The sequence below is a fragment of the Manis pentadactyla genome, chromosome 5 (genome assembly GCF_030020395.1).
Source record: "Manis pentadactyla isolate mManPen7 chromosome 5, mManPen7.hap1, whole genome shotgun sequence".
Taxonomy (NCBI): Eukaryota; Metazoa; Chordata; class Mammalia; order Pholidota; family Manidae; genus Manis; species Manis pentadactyla.
Window position 1 is genome coordinate 63,950,698 of NC_080023.1, and position 25,714 is coordinate 63,976,411.

At 35.9% G+C, this 25,714-nt stretch overlaps 1 protein-coding gene across 6 annotated transcripts in view; it reads left to right on the forward strand.

Annotated features, from left to right (window-relative positions):
• Positions 1-25,714, forward strand: part of MRPL1 (mitochondrial ribosomal protein L1) — a 155,772-nt gene that overhangs the window by 62,976 nt on the left and 67,082 nt on the right. For 4 of the 6 annotated variants that reach the window (XM_036920982.2, XM_057502362.1, XM_036920981.2 and 1 more), the window contains exon 7: positions 3,954-4,060. In XM_036920982.2, coding sequence (XP_036776877.1) covers positions 3,954-4,060 — 107 coding nt within the window. Of the gene's footprint in view, positions 1-3,953; positions 4,061-6,886; positions 6,997-25,714 lie in introns of all 6 variants that reach the window. The other 2 variants (XR_008997772.1, XR_005031895.2) reach the window with 1 other exon arrangement.

The following is a 25,714-nucleotide window of genomic DNA, read 5'->3' on the forward strand; positions in this document are numbered from 1 at the left end:
AAAGAAGGAAAGAAAACTGTCTTTATGCCCAGAGAATATCATCCTCAGTGAGTGAATTCTAATAAGTGAATTTAATGAGGTTTCAGGGTATAAGATCAATATGCAAAATCAGTTGTATTTCTATACTAGCAGTAGATAATCAAAATGAAATTTATAAAACAGTTCCATTCATGAGAACCTGAAAAAATCAAATAAATACTTAGGAATAAATTTAACAAAAGATGGGGAAGACCTATTCACAGAAACTACGGAATGTTGGTGAAAGTTTAAGGACTACATAAGTAAATAAAGGGATATGGTATTGCTCTGGATTTGAAGGGCAATACTGGTAATATGAAATTCTTCCTACATTTTTCTATAGACTTATTGTAGTTTCAATCAAACTCCCAGAAGGCTTAATTTTTTTAGAAATGGAAAAACTTTCTAGTATTTATTTGTAAATGCAAAGGACCTGAAATAGAAGAAATGCTTTTAAAAAGGAAAAACAAAGTTAGATGATTTGCATTAGCTGATTTAAGCCATTTCTGTGGTGCTACAGTAATCAGGACAGTGTTGTATGGCATAAGGATAGATGAATATAGATTAAGCATTAAGAGTTAAGAAATAGACCTGAACCCTAAGGGTCAAATGATTTTTGACAAAAGTTGTCCAAGGTTATATGGAGAAAGAGTATTTTTTTCAATGAATAGTTCTGAAACAACAAGATGTCCTTTTCCTTTCATCAAACACAAAAATTAATTCAAAAGGTACCAAAGACTTAGTTCTAAGGGCTAAGGCCATGAAATTCTGGAAGAAAATTTTCTAGAAAATCTTAGTGGCCTTGGATTAGAAAAAGATTTCTTAGGACACAAAAAGCATGAGTCATAGAAGAAGACATTGCTAAACTGGATTATCAGAATTAAAATTTTTGTTCATGGGAAGACAGCATTAAGAAAATCAAGACAGGGCATTGACTGGGGGAAAACATTTGCCACACACATACCTGACAAAGAACTTAAATTCAGAATATACAAAGAGCTCTTATAACTCACTAAGAAGATTATCGATAGAAGTTTTGAAGAAGAAAGCAAAGGAATTGAACAGGCAGTTTATGAGGGAAGCTATGTGGTTGTCCATTAAGCAGTTGAAATGATGTTCAGCATCTTGGTCTGTAGGGTCATTGCAAGTTAATATCAACAAGATTTGGCTAGTGAGAGAGAGCGAGAGGTAGGAAAAGGAATATGTAAGGTCAGGGAAGGTTTAGGGTGGAATTCATCTCAATCATTCCGAGTCTATCACTTTTTTCCAGTTTGTTATTCTAACTTTATAAACAATATATTTTTTTTTCAGTATTCCATCAATATTCCATCACTTCAGTGTGTTTTAAAGCAGAACAGTTTTTCTTTTCTTAAGCCCTATTCTTTCCTACTCATCATTACAATATCACTAGGATATGGGACTCAAAATTATGAAGTCATTTGTTTGTTCATTCTTTAAGTAAGCATTTGTCATGTTGTGTACCTTAGTAATTATCTGCCTGTATCTAGGTGGAAATATCAAGTAGTTAATTGGAGATCATGAGATAAATTGTGGCTGGAGATATGAATTTGTTAGTTACTAGAGGGTAATGGTCTTTAAAGCCATGTATTTTGGTGAGATTGTTTAGGGAGTTGTGAATGGATGGAAGAAGAGAGGTCAAATGACTGAGCTTTGAGGTAGTTCAACCTTTGGAAGTCAGCTAAATGAGGGTGTCTCAGTCAATAAGAATTGAGTGGAATAGCCAGTGAGAGTAGTGTTTCAGAGAACATGTCAAGATATTGTAGGAAGAGGAGAGATATTTTGACCTGCTATTTATAGATTAAGTCATAGGAACACTGAGAAATGACTGTTGGATTTGCTGTTGTGAAGGTCATTGGTGACCCTGACAAAAACATTGTTTTTAGTGGAGTAGTAGAGATAATAACCTGATTGAAATAGCTCTAAGAGAAAAATAGAAGGGGAGACAGAAAGGGTGGACAGATTTTTTTGAGAACTTACGCTCTTAAGAGGGGTATTGGATGGTCCCTGGAAGGCAATACGAAGTTTTATTTTAAGGTGGGAGATTTTATAGCCAGTTTGTAAGTGGATGACAGTGATCTAGGAAAGCTGGGAAAGTTGACACTGTAAGGGAGAGAAGGGAAGGGTGCTGTCCCCTGTTGGCAAGAAGTGGGATCCAGTGTACAAGTGAAGAGGGATGGCCTTTTGTAAGAGCACAGACAGTTCATCCATAATGATAATAAGGAAGGTAGTATTGTGGGTATAGATTCAAGTATACATAATTCTTGAGCTGTCAGTATGTGCAAGACAATTAAGAAAGTACAACAAAAAAATCTTAAGTTGAAGAAGTTGCAATAGAGATATAGATGGTTTAGCGAGGTGCCTGTTTCTTGTATACCACTTTTAGCCTCTTACTGTTTATTATTATACTATCATACTATTTAGTGTTCAAATCAGAATGTAATACTAGAAAAACAGTATTTTTCAGTAGTTGTTCCATCTGCGTGTCCCTTTTCTCCCAGTTAGACAGTAAGCTCCTTGTAGGTAGTTGCTTTCATTTCCATTGGCATGCTCCTGAGCCATACTGAAGAGCTCCGCAGGTGATCCTTGGAAGTAGTATATGCTGAGAGTATAATGTGCTCTCTATTTGGTGAAATCTTCATGTTGACATAGCATGGGAAGAATTGTGGGAAACATGGTAGGAGAGGCATGTCTTTAGTAGCACATTCCTTATGTATTTCTTAACCCTTCAGATAATTCACATCTTCTACATACAAAATAGAAAACTTTTCAAGTTATGATAGCATAGAATATTAAAAACATATTTTTGTATTAAATTTTAGTTAAATGTTGATGATTAAAGATTAGGAAGGTGTAGTTTATTTTTGAAGTCCTCTGTATAATACTTTGAAAATTCTTAATTTTTACCTTGATTTCATTTTTCTCCTTTCTATACTCAGTTGCATCTCTTTTTCCTTCCTGATGGAGGAAAAAGTAACATTACAATCCAATAAGGTTTTAGTTCTTAACTCTTTTTTCATGCCAGCTTCTGCAACCATTTGTGCGATAATGAGCTGCTTCCAGACTCTGTCATTCACTGTGATTATTGTTTCTACTGCTAAATCTTGAGACTTTTCTAAATTTTCCCCTTCTTTATGGTAAGGCAGGTCAGGTGAATTCCACACAAAGGTAGGTAAAAATTTCTTAAAAGATTTCAAGACTGCACTGTTAGCTTTTGTCACAGATAATCTTACATATTTTATTGTAATTTGTCATCAGTATTTCTAAAGTATGATAAGCATCATCATTGCATATACTTTATTAGTTATCTATAACTGTGCAATAAAGCACCACAAATTTAGTGGATTAAAACAACACACATTACTATCTCATAGTTTCTGTATGTCAGGAACATGTGTATAGCTATGCTGGGTCCTCTGCTTCAGGATCTAGTAAAGCTTCCTTCAAGGTGTGGGTCAGGGCTAAGGTTTCATCTGAAATTTAACTGGGGAAGGATCTGCTTCCAGATTCATATGGCTTTTTGGTAGAATTCAGTTCCAAGCAGGTTGCTGTACTAAGGGCCTCAACCCTTTTCTTGCCCTCTTCATATGGTAGTTCACAGCAGTGCAGCTTGCTTCTTCAAAACCTATAAAGAAAAGCGTCTCCTCCAAGATATAGGCATTATAGTTTTATGTAATACAGTCATGTATACATAATCATCCTGTCTTTTGGTTAGCAGTAACTATCCACGCTCATGGGGAGGGGTTCACACAGACCATTAACACCAGGAGATGAGCATCATGGGGGCCATCCTAAAGTCTGTCTGCCACAATTGATTTGCTGTATCTTAATATGGGAAGAATGTTTCTCTTATTCAGTAATTTTTGCTACTTGTTTAAATGTAATGATAACTTTGGATTTCTTATTTTTCTAACCAGAATCCATTGGCCGTGACATCCCTAAAATGCTTGAATTATTTAAAACTGGACATGAAATTAAGGTAGATGAAGAAAGGGGGAACTTTCTCGAGACCAAAATAGGAACAGTAAGTTATAGTGGAAATCACTAAATAACCCTCTTTCTTTTTGTTTTAAGTGATTAATAATTTATAATATACCAGTCCTTTGAACTTGATCTTGGTACAAGCATCATGAGTGGCACTGAATATACACATAGATAATTTTTTTTTAATTCTATAGGTTGAACTCAGAAGTTTTCATGGTATTTGAGAATTCCTTCCTTCCAGAGTTATATGGCACCCACTGACATTTACTTGTATGTTGCCTTACTTGATTATTCTATATGTGTATCTTTGGTTCTCTAATATTTTAAGCTTAGTGAGAATAGGGTCTAGGTCTTATGTTTCCCCTATGAAACATTGCATAATGCTGAGGCCATAGTAGATATTTAATACTACTATAATGAAATTAAGTAATTTGCTTTGTTTTTATGAATTGTTTCTGATTATGTCTGCTTGTGCTTTAAAAACTGTTTGCCTACTTATAGATGATGCTGGAAATCAAAGCTATTTTTAGGACACTGATAAGTCTATATATGTCAGGTTATAAGACATATATGTATGTCTATATATGTCTGACTCAGAATATAAGAAGCCATGGTGTCTCATTCATTCTTTTAAACAGATAACCATAGTGATTAAAACATGGGCTCCAGGTCAGAGATCTTTTAGAGCTATAATGCACTTAAAGAGAATCTTTTAAAATGCTACTTAAGTATTCTTTATAGTATAGTTGGAGGTTCAGAGAGTGAGTTTTAGATTCATACTGTCTGGATTCAAATCCTAGTTCCAGATTTGAATTGTGCCACCTTGCTCTGTAAGCCTCAGTTTCTCCCCTTTTCCCATTTTGCCTATATGCAAAATGAAGTTAGTAGTGATACATAATTTCTAGACTAGGAAGGAATAGATGAGATAAAGACATAATAACTATTTAGCAGACTCATGCTTCTGGCTAAGATGGAGTAACAGGGACCTGATTTACCCTACCACCTAAAACAATCTTACCTTGATACTGAATCCAGACAAAGAAAACAATAGTCCAGTATCATTGATGAGCACAGATGTTAAAATTACAAACTGAATTTTAGCAAATAGAATCCAGCAATGTGTAAAAAGAATAATACATCATGACCATGTAGGATTTAGCCTAAAACACAAGGTTAGTTTAACATTCAGCATTCAGTCATTATAATTTACCATATTAACAAACAAACTGAAAATCAAAAGTGTTTTATCATCTCAGTAGATACAGAGGATTATATCTGCATTTGACAGAATCCAACATCCATTCTTGATTTAAAAGTCTCAGCAAACTAGGAATAGATGTTAACATCCTCCCCCTTATAAAGGGTATATTAGAAAAAGCAACAGCTGACTTTATACTTAGTGGTGAAAGACTGAATGCATTCCTCTTAAGATCTAGAACAAGGTAAGGATATCCACTCTCACCACTTTTGTTCAACACTGATGTAGGGATTCTAGGCAGTGTAGTCAGGAAAAAAAGACATCTAGATGAGAAAGGAAGAAGTAAAACTGTCTTCATTCACAGATTACATGATCTAGCCACTGGAACAAAGAAGTGAGTAAGTATACAAGATCAATATACAAAAATAAATTTTGCTTCTATATAATAGCAACAAAGAAAAATTAAAATTAAAAAATAGTGCCATTTGCAGTAGCATCAAAAAATATAAATTACTTAGAGATAAATATAATAAAATGTGAAATATCCATACATTGAAAACTTCAAAATATAGTTGAGAGAAATTAAGGATCTAAATAAATGCTAAGGTGTACCATGTTCATGGATCAGTAAATTCTGTATTGTTAGATGTCAGTTGTCTCTGAAGTAATGTATAGACTGAGCACATTCTCAGTCAAAATTCTATGTAGCTTTTTTGTGGAAACTGACAAGTTCATTCTAAAATTGATATAGAAATATAAAGGATCTAGAGCAGCCAAAACAACTTTGAAAAAGAACAAAGTTGGACATCTATGTGTTTTCAAGGTTTGTAAAGCTACAGTAGTGAGACAGTGGTATTGATGTCAAAAAAAGACAAAATGATCAATGGAAGAGAGTAGAGTCTCCCCCTGTCCCCGAGAAAGACAAAACAAAAGTGGACAACTAATTTAAAACAAGGTGCAAAGGTGTTCTTAATGGAGAAATGATAGACTTTTCAATATATGGTAGTGGAACTATTGGATGCCTATATGCAATAAAAGGAATTTTGACAACTTCATGCCATATATAATTAACTCAAAATATGTCAAAGACCTAAATGTAAAGCCTAAAATGGTAAAACTTCTGGGAGAAAAAAGTTGGATCAGAGAATGATTTATTAAATATGACACCAAAACCAAGAGATCTGTAAGAGAAGAAACGGATAAATTGTACCTCATAAAAACTAAAAGCTTATGCTCTTTGAAACACATTGCTAATAGAATGAAAAGGTAAGTCACAGACTTGGATAAAATATTTACATATCATGTGTCTGATAAATCCACAATTTATAAAGAACTTTCGGAACTCAATAATAAAATAAGCCAGTTTTAAAAATCAGCACCAGAATTGAACGCACTTCACCAAGGTCTGACAAACAAACGGCAAGATGCTCAACATTATTAGTCATTAAGGAAATACAAACTAAAACCACAATGAGATATTACCACACATCTATTGGAATGACAGTAATGAAAAAGACTGACCATACCAAGTGTTCGTGAGGATGTGGAAGGAAGCGAACACTCATACACTGCTGTGGAAATGTAAAATGATGCAATCTTTGGCAAACATTTTGGCAGTTTAAGAAGTTTAACATCCACTTACTGTGTGATTTACCATGCCACTTTTAGATATTTACCCAGGAGAAATGGAAACATATACCCATACAAACAACTTGTGAGCAAATGCTTGTATCAGATTTATCTGTAATAGCAGAAACATTCCACATGTCCATCAACAGGTAAATGTATAAACAAACCTTGTTATATCTATAGAATAGAATATCCTTTAGTAATAAAAAAAACTATTAAAGCATGCTTTAAAATGGATGAATTTAAAAATAATTATTCTCATGCAAAAATAAATACACACTTTATGATTCTATTTACATACATTGTACAAATACAAATGTATAGTGACAGAAAGCAGACCAGTAATCACTGGGGACAGAGGTGTATAGAAAGGAAGGGATTACAAAGGAGCACAAGGAATTTTGCAGATGATCAGCATGTTTGTTATCCTTACTGGTGATGGTTTTGTGAGTGTAAAGATATGTCAAAACTTAATAAATTGACACTTTAAGAATGTACAGCATATTCTGTGGAATAGTATTTAGCAGTAAAAAGAATATACTGTGGGTTCATGCTATTATGTGGATAAACCTCAAATACATTATGCTCAGTGAATGAAACCAGACATAGAAACCACATATTATGTGATAACCATTTATATGAAAAGGCAAAATTATAAAGACAAAAAGTAGATTAATGGTGAAAACAGCCATTAACAAACAGTAAATGTGAATGAGAGGTCATATGGGGGAGATGAGGATGTTTTAAAACTGATTTATAGTGATGGTTGCACAACTCAATAAACTTATTAAAAAGTCAAAACAGATTTTTATTCCTTTTTAAACAACTTTATTGAGGTATACTTGACACACTGCATATTTTTAACTTTACTGAGGTATATTTTACATATTAATTTCAAATTTTCATCTCCTAATTAATTTTGTGTGTCTGCCTGTACAGGAGAGACTGTATCTTTATTAGTTAAATTATCTTGATGTCCCTTATTATGATTCTCAAAGGGTCTGTTATACCACATTTCTTCAAGATTCAGTTCTAATATTGATGTATTATGAAACTAATTTTGAGGTGGTTAAGCTGATTTTCCTTCTGTATCAAAATGATAAATATGATCAGTTAAGTAATGTTTCTCATATCAGACTTGAAGATTAGCATCTTGGGTATTAGAACTCAATCACTATTGCCTTTGTATAGCAGAACTATACTAATTCTTTCATAGCCAGCCAGCATCCAAAATTTATCAGCACTACTTACAGGTAAATTAGTTTTGTTCTTAATCCTTCCTATTGTTTGTACTTACAATTTACATGTTTGTGAAATTCATTATGTCTACATGCTATCAGATCAAATGCTCATATCAGTGAAAATGTCATTTAAATGATTTGTTGAACATCATGCAGGCAGAACAGGTTATTATTGGAATATTTTATATTTCAATCAGTTATGTTGCTGTCATGTAGTTGCCATTTATGTGTCTCCCTTAATATGAAGAATAAGTTGGTTGGAATAAAAGTATGTTGCAAAGTGGTCAGAATTGAGGGAAGGATTTTAAAGCATAAAATTACAGATAAAGATTCATGGGGAAAAAAAGCACATTTCTTCAACTGGAGTCTTAACTTTTTTCCTTTCTCCTTCCTTCCCTCCTTTCCGTGAAATAGAAATGAAACTAAGGCAGATTCTCAAAACATGAGGCTGAGACATAGTGCATATCTGGCTAGTTTATTAAATAGAAGTTTAATTTCATATAGCAATTAATAATTTTTAAGGGGTTTATCTGCATTTATAATGTAGGAAACAGTATAGTAGTCATAATTTTGCTAACCAGATAGCTCTGCTGACATTTAAAAAATTTCTAATAATTATATGCACTTGGTTTAATTGTGTTTTGATACCTCACACAGTCACCAGCATTAGATACCAGATACAATCATTTGTCAGTTTGTTAGGTGATGTATTACTGGTATGTGTGTGTGTGTACACTTTTAACTGCTCAAAAGTTCCAAGGTGAACATTCTTTTCTTCTTTGGTTACAGTCTTTTTCTGGTCCTTAAGATAAGATCCCCTGATCTGTCCCTGGATTCTTACCCCCTTTCTTTTTACATTCCTGGGCTGGCCCTGATTGTTTAGCACTCTCTCCTTTTTTTTTTTTTATATCAGTAATTTGCCATAGGCTTTTCTGTTTCTTTTTTTTTTAATTTATCAAATTATCATTGATATACAATCTTATGATCGTTTCATATAAACAACACAGTGGGTTCAGCACTCACCCATATTATCAAGTCCTCACCTCCTCTATTGTGGTCACTGTCTATCAGCGTAGTAAGATGTTACAGAGTCATTAATTGTCTTCTTCATGCTGTACTGCCTTCCCTGTGACCTGCCTATATTGTGATTGCGAATTATAGTGCCCCTTAATCCCCTTCTCCCTCACCACCCACCCTCCCCAACCCCTTGCCTTCGGTAACCACTAGTCCCTTCTTGATGTTTGCAAGTCCACTGCTATTTTGTTCCTTCAGTTTTGCTTTTGTTTATTTATTTTTTATTTTTTTATTTTTTATTGAAGGGTAGTTGACAACAGTATTACATTAGTTTCAGGTGTACAACACAGTGATTCAACATTTATATACATGATAATTCTAGGTACCAGCTATCACCATACCAAGTTGTTACAATATTTTGACTATATTCCTTATGCTATACATTACATCCCGGTTACTTATTTATTTTACAATTGGAAGTGTGTTTATGTATATATATATATATATATATATATATATATATATATACATATATATATATATATTTTTTTTTTGTGAGGGCATCTCTCATATTTATTGATCAAATAGTTGTTAACAACAATAAATTTCTGTATAGGGGGGTCAATACTCAATGCACAATCATTAATCCACCCCAAGCCTAATTTTCGTCAGTCTCCAATCTTCTGATGCATAACGAACAAATTCTTACATGGAGTACAGATTCTTACATAGTGAATAAGTTACATGGTGAACAGTGCAAGGGCAGTCATCACAGAAGCTTTCGGTTTTGTTCATGCATTATGAACTATACACAGTCAGTTCAAATATGACTATTCATTTGATTTTTAAACTTGATTTATATGTGGATACCACATTTCTCTATTATTATTATTTTTAATAAAATGCTGAGGTGGTAGGTAGATACGAGATAAAGGTAGAAAACAGAGTTTAGTGTTGTAAGAGAGCAAATGTAGATGATCAGGTGTGTGCCTGTAGACTATGTGTTAATCCGAGCTAGACGAGGGCAATAAACATCCATGTATGCAGAAGATTTCTCTCAGAACATGAGGGGGGCGGTTCTAAGCCTCACCTCTGCTGCTCCCCATTTTCTCACCAGATGGCCCCCTGCGACTGTGCCTGTCTTAGGTTGTTCCTCCCTTGAGGAATCTTACCCGTCTCTGGCTAACCAGTCATCTTCCAGGGCCATACAGGGAAATGTAAAGTTGGTAAGTGAGAGAGAAGCCTTATTGTTTGAAAAGGTTAGCTTTTTACTTCTTTGCATATTTATGCCCTGTGGCTTCTATGCCCAGCATTTGTCTTGAGGTGTCTTTACCACTTGGAAGAATTATGATAGTCGGTAAATTCGACATGTGGCACGAGTTCTATTTAAAGGTTGTGATTAGGTAGGAAGAAGAAAAGCTATAGAAGTAGCAGGCAGAAGAAAACCTGGGAAGATTGATTATTTCTTTGACATATCTTCTTGTAGAGTAACTTCAGCATGGATAGGTTTTAAACTACTAATTAAATTGTGCACACACATTAACATAATAGGAATATAGTTACCTAACCAAAGCATACCTGTAATTACCAGCCATCTCCAGTGAAACCAAGAAAACCAGTTAGGCACCTTAGGCATTTGTGAAAACTTATCTATGATATGGTGGATATTGTCCGACTGAACTTAAACAGTCTGAGAGAATTCAGATAAACTAGAACAACCCATTCCTGGGGACTGTTCATATCCCGTATGTTCTTTTAACGATAAATAGTCTGTGGTTGTAAGATTTTGGAGTGCTACAATTTGCACTTCTCCTAATTCTTGGTTGAGTTCCAACAGTATAGATCCAGTCCAATTTTTGTTTTACTGTATGCACAGGCCAGCTTAGATATCTCCTTCATCATTCCCATAGCAAGTCCAGGAACTGGTGGGATGAGTGCATCTACACCTGTGACAGTGCGTGGATCTTTGTTGGAGTTTTTTTTTTTTTTCTTTTTTGCTGATCATCTTCTGTCATGAGTCTTCCCAAGAGTGCTGATGTTGGAAGTTCTTTTTCATATCGTATCTTAGTTCATTTTCGGGGTAGCCAAATTAGGCTTTGATCCTCTGTATAAACACAAACAGACCCTTTGCCTACACTTTTATATGCCCTTTATATCATTGTGTACAACTCATTAGAGGTCACCACATAGGAACTGCTTTTTTTTTTTTTTTTAATCATTAATCTACACTTACATGACGAATACTTTGTTTACTAGGCTCTCCCCTATACCAGGTCCCCCCTATATACTCCTTTACAGTCACTGTCCATCAGCGTAGCAAACTGTTGTAGAATCACTACTTGTCTTCTCTGTGTTGTACAGCCCTCCCCTTTCTCCCACCCCGCTATGGATGCTAATCTTAATGCTCCTCTTTTTCTGCCCCCCCTTATCCCTCCCTACCCGCCCACCCTCCCCAGTCCCTTTCCCTTTGGTACCTGTTAGTCCATTCTTGAGTTCTGTGATTCTGTTGCTGTTTTGTTCCTTCAGTTTTTCCTTTGTTCTTATATTCCACAGATGAGTGAAATCATTTGGTATTTCTCTTTCTCTGCTTGGCTTGTTTCACTGAGCATAATACCCTCCAGCTCCATCCATGTTGCTGCAAATGGTTGGATTTGCCCTTTTCTTATGGCTGAGTAGTATTCCATTGTGTATATGTACCACATCTTCTTTATCCATTCATCTATCGATGGACATTTAGGTTGCTTCCAATTCTTGGCTATTGAAAATAGTGCTGCGATAAACATAGGGGTACACTGGTCTTTCTCATACTTGATTGCTGCATTCTTAGGGTAAATTCCTAGGAGTGCAATTCCTGGGTCAAATGGTATGTCTGTTTTGAGCATTTTGATGTACCTCCATACTGCATTCCACAATGGTTGAACAAGTTTACATTCCCACCAGCAGTGTAGGAGGGTTCCCCTTTCTCCACAGCCTCGCCAACATTTGTTGTTGTTTGTCTTTTGGATGGCAGCCATCCTTACTGGTGTGAGGTGATACCTCATTGTAGTTTTAATTTGCATTTCTCTGATAATTAGCGATGTGGAGCATCTTTTCATGTGTCTGTTGGCCATCTGTATTTCTTTTTTGGAGAACTGTCTGTTCAGTTCCTTTGCCCATTTTTTAATTGGGTTATTTGTTCTTTGTTTGTTGAGGCGTGTGAGCTCTTTATATATTCTGGACGTCAAGCCTTTATCGGATGTGTCATTTTCAAATATATTCTCCCATACTGTAGGGTTCCTTTTTGTTCTATTGATGGTGTCTTTTGCTGTACAGAAGCTTTTCAGCTTAATATAGTCCCACTTGTTCATTTTTGCTGTTGTTTTCCTTGCCCGGGGAGATATGTACAAGAAGAGGTCACTCATGTTTATGTCTAAGAGGTTTTTGCCTATGTTTTCTTCCAAGAGTTTAATGGTTTTGTGACTTACATTCAGGTCTTTGATCCATTTTGAGTTTACTTTTGTATATGGGGTTAGACCATGGTCCAGTTTCATTCTCCTACATGTAGCTGTCCAGTTTGGCAGCACCATCTGTTGAAGAGACTGTCATTTCGCCAATTATGTCCATGGCTCCTTTATCAAATATTAATTGACCATATATGTCTGGGTTAATGTCTGGATTGTCTAGTCTGTTCCATTGGTCTGTGGCTCTGTTCTTGTGCCAGTACCAAATTGTCTTGATTACTATGGCTTTATAGTAGAGCTTGAAGTTGGGGAGTGAGATCCCCCCTACTTTATTCTTCTTTCTCAGGATTGCTTTGGCTATTCGGGGTCTTTGGTGTTTCCATATGAAATTTTGAATTATTTGTTCCAGTTCATTGAAGAATGTTGCTGGTAGTTTCATAGGGATTGCATCAAATCTGTATATTGCTTTGGGCAGGATGGCCATTTTGACGATATTAATTCTTCCTAGCCATGAGCATGGGATGCGTTTCCATCTGTTAGTGTCCCCTTTAATTTCTTTTAAGAGTGACTTGCAGTTCTCAGAATATAAGTCTTTCACTTCTTTGGTTAGGTTTATTCCTAGGTATTTTATTTTTTTTGATGCAATTGTGAATGGAGTTGTTTTCCTGATTTCTCTTTCTGTTGGTTCATTGTTGGTATATAGGAAAGCCACAGATTTCTGTGTGTTGATTTTGTATCCTGCAACTTTGCTGTATTCCGATATCAGTTCTAGTAGTTCTGGGGTGGAGTCTTTAGGGTTTTTTATGTACAGTATCATGTCATCTGCAAATAGTGACAGTTTAACTTCTTCTTTGCCAATCTGGATTCCTTGTATTTTTTTGTTTTGTCTGATTGCAGTGGCTAGGACCTCTAGTACAATGTTAAATAACAGTGGGGAGAGTGGGCATCCCTGTCTAGTTCCCGATCTCAGCGGAAATGCTTTCAGCTTCTCGCTATTCAATATAATGTTGGCTGTGGGTTTTTCATAGATGGCCTTTATTATGTTGAGGTACTTGCCCTCTATTCCCATTTTGCTGAGAGTTTTTATCATGAATGGATGTTGAACTTTGTCAAATGCTTTTTCAGCATCTATGGAGATGATCATGTGGTTTTTGTCTTTCGTTTTGTTGTTGTGGTGAATGATATTGATGGACTTTCGAATGTTGTGCCATCCTTGCATCCCTGGGGATGAATCCCACTTGGTCATGGTGTACGATGGTTTTGATGTATTTTTGAATTCGGTTTGCTAAAATTTTGTTGAGTATTTTTGCTTCTACGTTCATCAGGGATATTGGTCTGTAGTTTTCTTTTTTGGTGGGGTCTTTGCCTGGTTTTGGTATTAGGGTGATGTTAGCTTCATAGAATGAGTTTGGGAGTATCCCCTCCTCTTCTATTTCTTGGAAAACTTTAAGGAGAATGGGTATTATGTCTTCCCTGTATGTCTGATAAAATTCCGAGGTAAATCCATCTGGCCCGGGGGTTTTGTTCTTTGGTAGTTTTTTGATTACCGCTTCAATTTCGTTGCTGGTAATTGGTCTGTTTAGATTTTCTGTTTCTTTTGGGTCAGTCTTGGAAGGTTGTATTTTTCTAGGAAGTTGTCCATTTCTCCTAGGTTTCCCAGCTTGTTAGCATATAGGTTTTCATAGTAGTCTCTAATAATTCTTTGTATTTCTGCGGGGTCCGTCGTGATTTTTCCTTTCTCGTTTCTGATACTGTTGATTTGTGTTGACTCTCTTTTCCTCTTAATAAGTCTGGCTAGAGGCTTATCTATTTTGTTTATTTTCTCGAAGAACCAGCTCTTGGTTTCATTGATTTTTGCTATTGTTTTATTTTTCTCAATTTTATTTATTTCTTCTCTGATTTTATTATGTCCCTCCTTCTGCTGACCTTAGGCCTCATCTGTTCTTCTTTTTCCAATTTCGATAATTGTGACATTAGACCATTCATTTGGGATTGTTCTTCCTTTTTTAAATAGGCCTGGATTGCTATATACTTTCCTCTTAAGACTGCTTTTGCTGTATCCCACAGTAGTTGGGGCTTTGTGTTGTTGTTGTCATTTGTTTCCATATATTGCTGGATCTCCATTTTGATTTGGTCATTGATCCATTGATTATTTAGGAGCGTGTTGTTTAGCCTCCATGTGTTTGTGAGCCTTTTTGCTTTCTTTGAACAGTTTATTTCTAGTTTAATGCCTTTGTGGTCTGAAAAGTTGGTTGGTAGGGTTTCAATCTTTTGGAATTTACTGAGGCTCTTTTTGTGTCCTAGTATGTGGTCTATTCTGGAGAATGTTCCATGTGCACTTGAGAAGAATGTGTATCCTGTTGCTTTTGGATGTAGAGTTCTGTAGATGTCTATTAGGTCCATCTGTTCTAGTGTGTTGTTCAGTACCTCTGTGTCCTTACTTATTTTCTGTCTGGTGGATCTGTCCTTTGGAGTGAGTGGTGTGTTGAAGTTTCCTAGAATGAATGCATTGCATTCTATTTCCTCCTTTAGTTCTATTAATATTTGTTTCAGGTATGTTGGTGCTCCTGTATTGGGTGTATATATATTTATAATGGTTTTATCCTCTTGATGGACTGAGCCCTTTATCATTATGTAATGTCCTTCTTTGTCTTTTGTTACTTTCTTTGTTTTGAAGTCTGTTTTGTCTGATACCAGAATTGCAACACCTGCTTTCTTCTCGCTGTTGTTTGCTTGAAATATCTTTTTCCATCCTTTGACTTTAAGTCTGTGCGCATCTTTGGGTTTGAGGTGAGTCTCTTGTAAGCAGCATGTGGATGGATCTTGCTTTTTTATCCATTCTATTACATCCATTGATTGGTGCATTCAGTCCATTTACTTTTAGGGTGATTATTGAAAGGTATGAATTTATTGCCATTGCAGGCTTTAGGTTTGTGGTTACTAAAGGTTTAGGGTTAGCTTCTTTACTATCTTACTGTCTAACTTAACTCGTTTGTTGAGCTATTATAAACACAGTCTGATGATTCTTTATTTCTCTCCCTTCTTATTCCTCCTCCTCCCTTCTTCATATGTTGGGTGTTTTGTTGTGTGCTCTTTTTAGGAGTGCTCCCATCTAGAGCAGTTCCTGTAGGATGCCCTGTAGAGGTGGTTTGTGGGAGGCAAATTCCCTCAACTTTTGCTTGTCTGGGAATTGTTTAATCCCTCCTTCATATTTAAATGATATTCGTGCTGGATACAGTAGTCTTGGTTCGAGGCCCTTCTGTTTCATTGCATTAAGTATATCATGCCATTCTCTTCTGGCCTGTAGGGTTTCTGTTGAGAAGTCTGATGATAGCCTGATGGGTTTTCCTTTGTAGGTAACCTTTTTTTTTCTCTCTGACTGCCTGTAATACTTTGTCCTTGTCTTTGATCTTTGCCATTTTAATTATTATGTGTCTTGGTGTTGCCCTCCTTGGATCCCTTGTCATGGGAGTTCTGTGTACCTCTGTGATCTGAGAGGACATTTCTTCCCCTAGTTTGGGGAAATTTTCAGCAATTATTTCTTCAAAGACATTTTCTATCCCCTTTTCTCTCTCTACTTCTTATGGGATACCTATAATTCTTATATTGTTCCTTTTCGTTTGGTCACTCAGCTCTCTTAAAGTTCTTTCATTCCTGGATATCCTTTTATCTCTCTCTGCATCAGCTTCTCTGCGTTCCTGTTCTCTGTTTTCTAGTCCATTAATGGTCTCTTGCATCTCGTCCATTCTGTTTTGAAGTCCTTCCAGAGCTTGTTTTATTTCTGAATTCTCCTTCCTTAGTTCTTGCATATTTCTCTGCAAGTCCATCAGCATGGTTATGACTTTTGTTTTGAATTCTTTCTCAGGAAGACTGGCTAAATCTATCTCCCCAGATTCCTTCTCAGGGGAAGATGTAGCAGATGCCAAAGCTGTCTGGGTTAGTCTTGTCTGGATCATATTTTTTTGCCTTTTCATGTTGACTGGTGCTATTGACTGTCAGCTGGGAGGGCCAAAATTTTCACTTGCTACTGGCCTTTCTTTACTGGGACAACTGCGACCCCTAGTGGCTTGTGTTGGGTAATTGCGTGTAGACTGGGTCTTTGTGTCTTGCCTGGCCGGGAGGGAGAAATTTCCCTTTCTGTGGGCGGAATTTGTCTCAGGCTGCTTCTCTGCTTTCGCAGTGCCGGGTGGGGTGATGGATGGGGGGCTGCTTGACTGTTTACCTCCGTGAGGGGTCTCAGAGTTGTTGCCCAGGGGGTTAGTGCACCCGGTTTTCCCTGTAATTTCCAGCTGCTGTACTGTGACCTGGGTTGTTTCCGTCAAGCTGTTAAGTCCCTGTCCCTTTAAGACTTTCAAAAAGCCCCCGCTTTTCTTTGTCACAGGAGCATCAGCTTTGGCACCTGCTCAGAGGTCTTACTCCCTGTTCCCCCAGTATCCAGGGCCCCCTGGGCATGTACTGTGTCTGCGCTCTGGCCCGGATGGCTGGGGCTGGGTGTTCACCAGTCCTGGGCTCCGCCTCCCTCCCGCTCTGCCTATTCTTCTCCCGCCGGGACCTGGGGGGAGGGGCGCTCGGGTCCCGCCGGGCCGGGGCTTGTATCTTACCCCTTTCACCAGTCGCTGGGTTCTCGCTGGTGTAGCTGCAGTCTGGCCACTGTCCTGCGTCTTCTGGTCTCTCTTTTAGGGCTAGTTGTATTTGTTGTATTTTCAAAAGTATTTATGTTTTTGGGAGGAGATTCCCACTGTCCTACTCACGCCGCCATGTTGGCTCCGCCTCCTCCTGCTTTTGTTTATATAGTCCACAAATGAGTGAAATCATTTGGTATTTGTCTTTCTCTGCCTGGCTTATTTCACTGAACATAATACCCTGTAGATCCAAACGTGTTGCAAATGGTAGGAATGCTTTTCTTTTTATGGCTGAATAATATTCCATTGTAGCACTTTCCATTTCTTTCTCTCTTTCTTTTTTTTTCTGTCCAGGCTCCTATGACTCCCTTTACTGTGGACTCTTATCTGACTCACTTCTACTATGACTTGTTCTTTTCACTAGTGCCTTTTAAATGGAATTGACAAAAAAACATGGTCCTTGAAGGTTGACCACTTGTAAAATTGAAGTATTCACAGAGATTGCCTGGCATCTGCTAACTACTGAAAATAAAGCCTTTTCTACCCAGTATATGGGGCTGATTTTTCTGTTTTTTCCATGATGTGTAGTAGATTTTCACTGTATCCTCTATGTTTAAAAATTTATCCTCATTTATTGACTTTTCTTAAACTTCTTTTTCTGAATAGGAAAAATTATTATTAGCCCATTTATAACCTAACTGAAAAAAAAAATAAAACCACCTTAATGTGTAAGTTTTGTTCAACAAGTATTCATTAAGTACTGACTGTCAGGCACAATGTGATATAAAACAGTAAGACTTTATTTCCTTAAAAAAGACATATCTTAGAATGAAGATAGATATGGAAATAAATTATAGGTAAGTATTAAAGTATAAGTACAGAAATATATATAAGATATGAAGAAGTTACATAAAAGAAGCAATGATATAATCATGGCACAGAGAGGTCAGGATAGCTTCTAAGAGGAGTTTGAAAATATATACAAGGTAAATTAAGGGTCATTATTCATATTTATAATAATATACAAAAGGATTATTAGACAACTGCACATTTATATTAATGAGTTCAGCTGTTTTAAAGGGATCAAATAACAGTGATTTATCCATAATAGAGTTATTTTTCTCCCAGGTTTGAGCTGGTGGGTAGCTCAGGGCTGCTCTGCTTCACAGGGTTAAGAGGGATCAGGGTTCCTTCCCTTTTGTTTTTTTGCCATCTCCTAGGGTCTGTTCTGTGTGGTTGAATTGTGCTGATACCATGACCGATTTATTGCCTTTCTGCAGGAGGCAAGAAAAAGTGGTGAGAAACAACTCTTTTTTGAAGCATGTGAACCATTGCCCTCATCACTTTTGCTCCCATCCCATGGTCCAGAGCTTAGTTACATGGCTTAGCTGAAGGTCTGCTAGTGTCTAGCTGAGTGGTCATGTGCCCAGCTAAAACTTAATTATTTAAAAGAAGGGGTGGATTTGGGAGACAGTTAAGGTTTTACCACAGCTGAGGAGGAGCCAGGAAACCTAAAAGAATAAGAAAATATAAGAGGAATTTTTGTTCATTTTGTTTACTTCTGTATCCCTAATTCCTAGAATAGTGCTAGGCAAGTAGTACGTGCTTAATAAATAATCATAGAGTAAGTGAATGTGCAAGTGTGTGCGTAAACAAAAGCTACTGCCAATTGAAGATCAGTTAGAAATGGTTAAAAGACATTTCAAATGTATATATAGTGAATCACTGTTTTATTTTATAAAAAATTTGATGTACACCACACTTTTCACACAATTATGGAGTAATATTGAAAGTGAAATTTTAATTCCTGGAATTTCATAAAATGGAGAGCCAGAATTAAGACTCCTGCCCTCTATTCATCTTGGGAGTATTTAGCCAGGTGTATATTTTGCATTACACAAGAAAATTAAACTGTGTCCAGATATTATAGCATACACCTGCCAGAATAAAGACTTTGAAGTAGTTTTTAAAGGGTGCCTGTTAGTATTTTATAACATACCACAAATCCATTTTATGTTAGCTGTTAGGCACTCAGAAACATGCCTTGCTTTTTCTCCCTTATAGATTCCTTGTGTGATTTAAGATATCTGGCCTCCAGCCTACTTTCCAAAACACTTCTAAGTGTAATTATAGGCCAGTTGCATTGTTGTTTGATTTTCTTAAGTTATCCCTTATTATAAGTTAAAAGTTGTTTCTAATTTTCTATTGATGATGAATATCGCATTTTAAAGAGGCACACATAATACTTTTATATTTGTCAGAAACTAAAATGTTCTCGTCTCCTTTCATTTTTGTTAATGTTGTCTGCCAAGCATATTTCACAGACAAACAAATGTGATAGTGTTGTAGTTAGGTTTCATTCGCTGAGAGTGGTGGAGATCAAACGATAGAAGTTTCACTAGGAAAAAAATTGCAAGAGCTGCAAAATGGCCTATTATATATACTCCTAAAAGAGCCTATAAAATCACAGCCATGTTTCTATATATATTTTCAAGTAGCAACTAGCTAACTGTTATGTCTGAATCCAATTCAGTAGAATCTCTCATATGTATAAGTACTTACTCTAGTTTTCATGGGTTTTTGGCTTTGATTTTCAAATCAAGTATAACTGAAAAATCTTTTGTGATTAATGAAGTTAGATAAAGTTTGAGGATCAAAATACAGTTTTGCGTTGTAATGCACACTGGTTCTTTTAAAGAGTACTATGAAATTTACTTAGTTTTCAATCATTATTTTGTAGTTTTGGCCCCTTTGTCTTCCCCCCTGCACCACCTCCTCCGCCCCCACCTGCTTCCCTGACATGCTTCTCAGAACTCTCACAACCAGGCCTCACCCTCGAGGCTGGAGACTAGATGAAGCTTAGTTCAATACTAATAAAAGTGAGACTTTTGAGCAGCTTTACAATACATTTGACTCTTGAACAATGCAGGAGTTAGGGGTACAGACTGCTTTCGCAGTTCAAAATCCACATAAAATTTTTAACTCCCCGAAAACTTCACTACATTTGACTGGAAGCCTTGCCAATAATATAAATGGTTTATCACCATGTTTTGTATGTTACATTTATTACATACTCTATTCTTGCAATAAAGTAAGCTAGAGAAAAATGTTTTTTTCAAATTGTTGCCAATTTCTAAAAATTTTTCCAGAATATTATTGAAAAAAATCTGCATGCAAGTGGTCAAGTTCAAACCCATGTTGTTCAAGGGTCAGCTGTGTTTTCCTTTCCATTTGAACATTTATGGTGGTTTTACTCTCTTACCATATGAAGAAGAAGAAGTTATCAAAGTAGTTGATACTTTGATGGGAATTATTTGACATGATTTAAAAATAATTTTTATCATTTATAATTTGTTTTTGGTACTTGTCTTCAGGTTCTCCTTTCTTTTCTCTCTCTTTCCTTTTTTTTAAAAACAATAGCTCTTAAAGTTTTTCTTTTCTGTTTTCTTTTTCCCTTTCCCTCCCTCTTTGTACTTTTTTTTTTCCTTTCGTATTTTCTACTTTTCCCTCCCTTAGTCATCCACCTACCTACATGTTGGAAAGATGTGAAAAATATAATTAAATTTATGGGAAAATTAGTATGGATTAGTGGGAAGTGAATACCACACAATAGTTTTTCAAAGACTTGCGACTTAATTTTGATTATATAAAGTATGTAATCAGAATGTTTCTTGGTAGATGCTGTTTGAATTAATAATGCTATTAACAAATCAGTTTCTACATAAAATGTTTTTAACATACAAGTTTGTTCTCTAAAAATGTTTAAACATTTTCCTGTGATCTTATATATTCATTCATCACATCATAAACTTTTAAAACATTCGGCAGTTTCTGAATTATTACTAATTCTAAATTAATGGCATCAATAAGTTATGAAACAATAGTATAGTACATGGAAATTGAAGCCTTACTTTGAAGCAGTGAGGTCCCTCCTGTGAATGATGGAGTCCTATCTTCCTATTTTTTTAATTATATCATAGAACAGGTTCCCACTAGTATGCTATAAAGTCAAGTTAAGTGAGTAAAGTGTTCTAAAGAAACTATATACTTTTCAAATGTGTATGTCAGTCTTTTTAGTTTAGAATCTATTACTATTTCCATTACTCTTTGTTACTTCTAAATTAAAAACTTACTAATATGTAATTAGAACATGAAATCTTGAATAATTTGGAACGAGGAAGACTTCTAAAATCTTCACCAAATACAACTGAAATTTTGAAGACTGTCTTTTAAAAATATATTATGTAACAGCCTAGCTTTGACATGAACAATTATCATAGCATTAAAGGAAAAACAACTGTAGCCCTTTTACAGTCATGTGCATGTCTAGATATTGAGGACTTGTAAATAATAATGGTATTAGCACATCAAACCTATGCCCATTTTCTAAAGTGAGAAAACAGAGGATAGGACAGCTCAGATGTGTTTGTACCAAATCATGCCAAGACCTGATTTAACTGGTATTTCTTGTCTGGGCTTCAAATATACTTGGGTCTTTGACATACTTAATATAAAGGCAACATCTTTGATGTGCTTTTTTCCCTTTCCTTTTAAAGTTGTAGACATGGTCTGTTCTTAGGCATGTATCACTGTGCTTTGCTTGTGTAATAGTGAATTGTTTTGTGGCAAGATTATTGTCATCCTGGCAGCTAATTAAAGCTGAAGTACGTTGCAACAAAAATAAACAAGTTCAGGGCAAGGGAATATAAACATAGTAAAATCTTGTGTTGAAATCAGAGCCTTCAGTTTTAGGGAACATGTTAGCACAGGAAAAGTGAATGTGTTGGGAGTTCAGTTAGACAAGATGTGGATAGTGCATGAAAATTAAAGACTTATTTTGCAGCAAAGAGGTCCATGAGGTGAAAGAAGCAAGGAATATTGTTTAAATCAATTAGATACAAGCCATAGTTGGGTAAAAGGTGGCATCCCATTGGCTCATGGCCCATTCCCACCAACCCTCCTCATTTTTCTCTACTTCTTCCAGTTGATACTAACTTTTGCTGTGTTATTGGTATAGTATGGGGTGCTGTTATAGACAAGGGAATTATAAAGAGAGGACAATAAATTGTAAAATGTAAAAGTTAATTTTGTACTTGTTAGTTCTCATTGAAAATAAAGGCAATAGATATAGGTCTTAGATCTCCAAGAGTATTGCACTAAGAAAGAAGAGAAACTAGTATTATTCAGAACCCAATAGTGTTAGCATTTTGCTTGATACCTTATTGTGAGAGATGCATATTTATCTGTGATGAATAATCCTTGTAGTATTTTAGGCTGTATCTTTTGGATGGACATTTATTAATGTTCTTAACAATTTAGAATAAAAAATAGTTTGTCATCATTTCCAGTTTTCTTACCTATATTGCCATGAAATCAGATGATAATTTCCCAGAACTTTCAGGAATTGAAAGTACGACTCTCCTCTTCTACTAGATTTAAATAATAGCATAAGAAAAACCATGCCATTTGACAGAAACAGCTAACTTTTCTTGTTAACTCATTGCATTAACTGAACAATGTGGTAATCACTGATTAATAGAATAACACATGATGAAAAATATAAATGCGGCATAACATGTAAAAAGGGAGTAAACTGACTTAACTTTTCTTTGTTTGCCAAGTCATTTGTTAATAAGTAATTGTCAATATACTGCACACAGTTTTATTTTGTTAGCTTTGTTTCAAAAACCAATAAGTATGATAGCTTATTCTTTTTTTCTAAGAATTCTCTCTTGATTCAAATGCTAGGAGACAAAATTGAATGGATCTGAAAGAATTTCTTATGAGTTTCATTAGTGTTACTACTAAACAGGTAATAACATTCATTACTATAGTATTTACAGTAAACAAAACATCTATTAGATCCTATTATGAATTATTAAATATAGTAAATATGAACAAAAAAGTAAGCATTTTCCAAACAGCTTTATCATAAGCAATGGTGAAAGTTGCTTCTGCCTAATAGCACCTTCCTTCTCCTATTTAGATTTTGATAAAGGTAGGAATTTGTTAAAGTGATTTAAGGCATAATTCATACCACAGCTTGTCTTTGCATGAATTTTCATATATTTGGAGACAAGTAATGTATTCTAATACAAGAGTTGGCAAACTGGTTCTGTGGTCTATTTTGTGTCATTTCTGATCTTAGAATGGTCTTAAAGTTTTGTGTAAAACAAAGATTATGCAGCAGAAATCACGTGTAGCTTTTAAAGCCTAAAATATTTATTACTGGTTCTTTACAGAAAAAGGGTGTCAGTCCTAAATTACAAATACATAACACCTAAGCCTGAAGGTCCAGTTTCAGGTGAGTGGTGTAATCACACAACACTCTTATTTCTTCCACTGAATGCAACTATAATAAAACCTGGACAAAAGGCATGGAACAGCTGTTTGAAGACTCTGAAAAGTAAATAGTAGCAGGTGAATAAAAGAAGATAAAAATTTGAAGTACCCCCAACTGGCAGTTGGATTGCCATTTTTACCCCTTGACTTGGTCTCAACATAGCCTGAAGCCAGCAAGTGGACATCAGTGCAGGCAGTAAGAACTCCAGGAGAAGCCCTTTACTTCAGGCTTGAGAAGCAGAGATCATGGCTCCTAGCAGTGACAGTGAGTGCAGAGGAGGACCCAGGTATGTAGAACTTTGAGGAAGGGGAGTTTTTCTTTTTGACTGGAGCTTCTGTGGTCAGAATGTCAAGGGAGGGGGTGCGCACTGCCTTCACCTTTTTTCTATCTCTGTCCTGCCAGTTGGCCCCTGTGCAGAACCATTGCAGAAAGTAGTGGCGAAGTGGGGTGCATATAGCTCCAGCTTTCCCAGCAGGGTGCCAACCAGAACCCCAAAGAACCGGAAAGTACTGGGGAGATCAAGGAGATGGTGGGGACTTGGAAAAGGGACTTCGTAAAAATTATTTATGAACTCCTGGAGATGAAATCAATAGAGATGACATGGAAAGAGTCAGAGAACTTGAAGATAGAACATTCTATAAATGCATTTGAAACAAGATGCTGTATGGGGCTCTTCTGTGTTAGAATCTGTGACTAAGATCACATGAAGGAGGTGTTTTTTGGCTCTCTATCTTGTATTATGGTGATTACTCAGTTGTATACATGAGTTAAAATTCATGGAACTGTACACCCCCAAAAAAGGTCAGTTTTATTGCCTTTCAATTTAAAAAATAAGAGTAAAAAGTATCTAAGCCTCCAACAATATGATTAGCCTCTTAGGAGTCATGGTGAGGGGTGGGGGTAGTTTCATTCTATCCTCCAGTATTAACAGTGAAAATGATTCTTACTTTGTTTCAGAAAACATGAAGAAATAAAGTATGACTTGTAATTTATAGCATCATTAAGGATGTTTCATCATTTTAAACACTAAAAGGAAACCGATTTGTTTTATTAACGAGTAATACATGCTCATAGTAAAATATTTGAAAAATATTGAATAAGAATATAAAAATCATTCAAAAATTGCTGTAGTTAACATTTTAGTATTTATGCCCTATCTCTATGCATGTATTTTCTTTTAATGTAATTGCTATCATATTATATATTGAGTTTTGTATTTTTTTTTCCTTAAAAACTGTTTCTTGAATACTTTCCCATGTCATTAAAATTCTTGCCGAAGTATAATTTTTTAAATTAAAGTATCATTGATATACAATCTTATGAAGGTTTCACATGAGCAACATTGTGGTTTCAACATTCACCCATATTTTCAAGCCCCACCCCCCAACCCATTGCAATCACTGTCCATCAGCATAGTAAGATGCTAAAGAGTCATTAGCAAAGTATAATTTTAATAGTTGTATCATAATGTCATGTGGGTATCATAATTTATTCAACCTTATTCTTTTTATTGGGCATTTAGGTTGTTTTTAATATCTCGTTATTATAAATGTCATTCCTGTGAACATAAATTCACATCTTTCATATGCACAGAATCCAGTCTGTAAATAAATGTGTAACTATTGAAAATTCTGAATGTAGTAGGGAACAAACATGAAAGTTTTCTACATTCTCTGATTCCACCTGTGCCATGTGTACAGTTCCCTTCTCTGTTAGGTACAGGCAGATCTAATTATGAGTTAGATCACCTAATTCCAGTGACTGTTAGTATATAAAGGTGCAGTCTGATCCAGTTCAAAACTCTAATCTCATATCCAAAAATTTCTTTCCCCAATCTGGAACCAGGCTTTTGTGGTTTGTGTGATCTGAAGTATGGAAGGCTTATTAAGTTTTCATTCCCACCTTCTCCCACTCTTGATTCATTTCTGAGATGCCTTGCCCCCATCCCTTTTCCAGTCCTAAGTTAGTCCCATATTATCAAGCCCCACCCCCCAACCCATTGCAATCACTGTCCATCAGCATTAGCAGAGGCCTAATGAAGGGAATAAGGGGCGAAAGGCAGACACCCTCACTTACCTGCCCATGTTTGTCGTCCCTGGTTTGGTCATTGCTGCTTCTCTGGCCCACTCTTACTGGTTTCTTTTCCTGTGTAGCAGATGTTCAAACAACCAGTCTCTGCTTCTGGCAGGTGCCCTCTTTGTCTACAC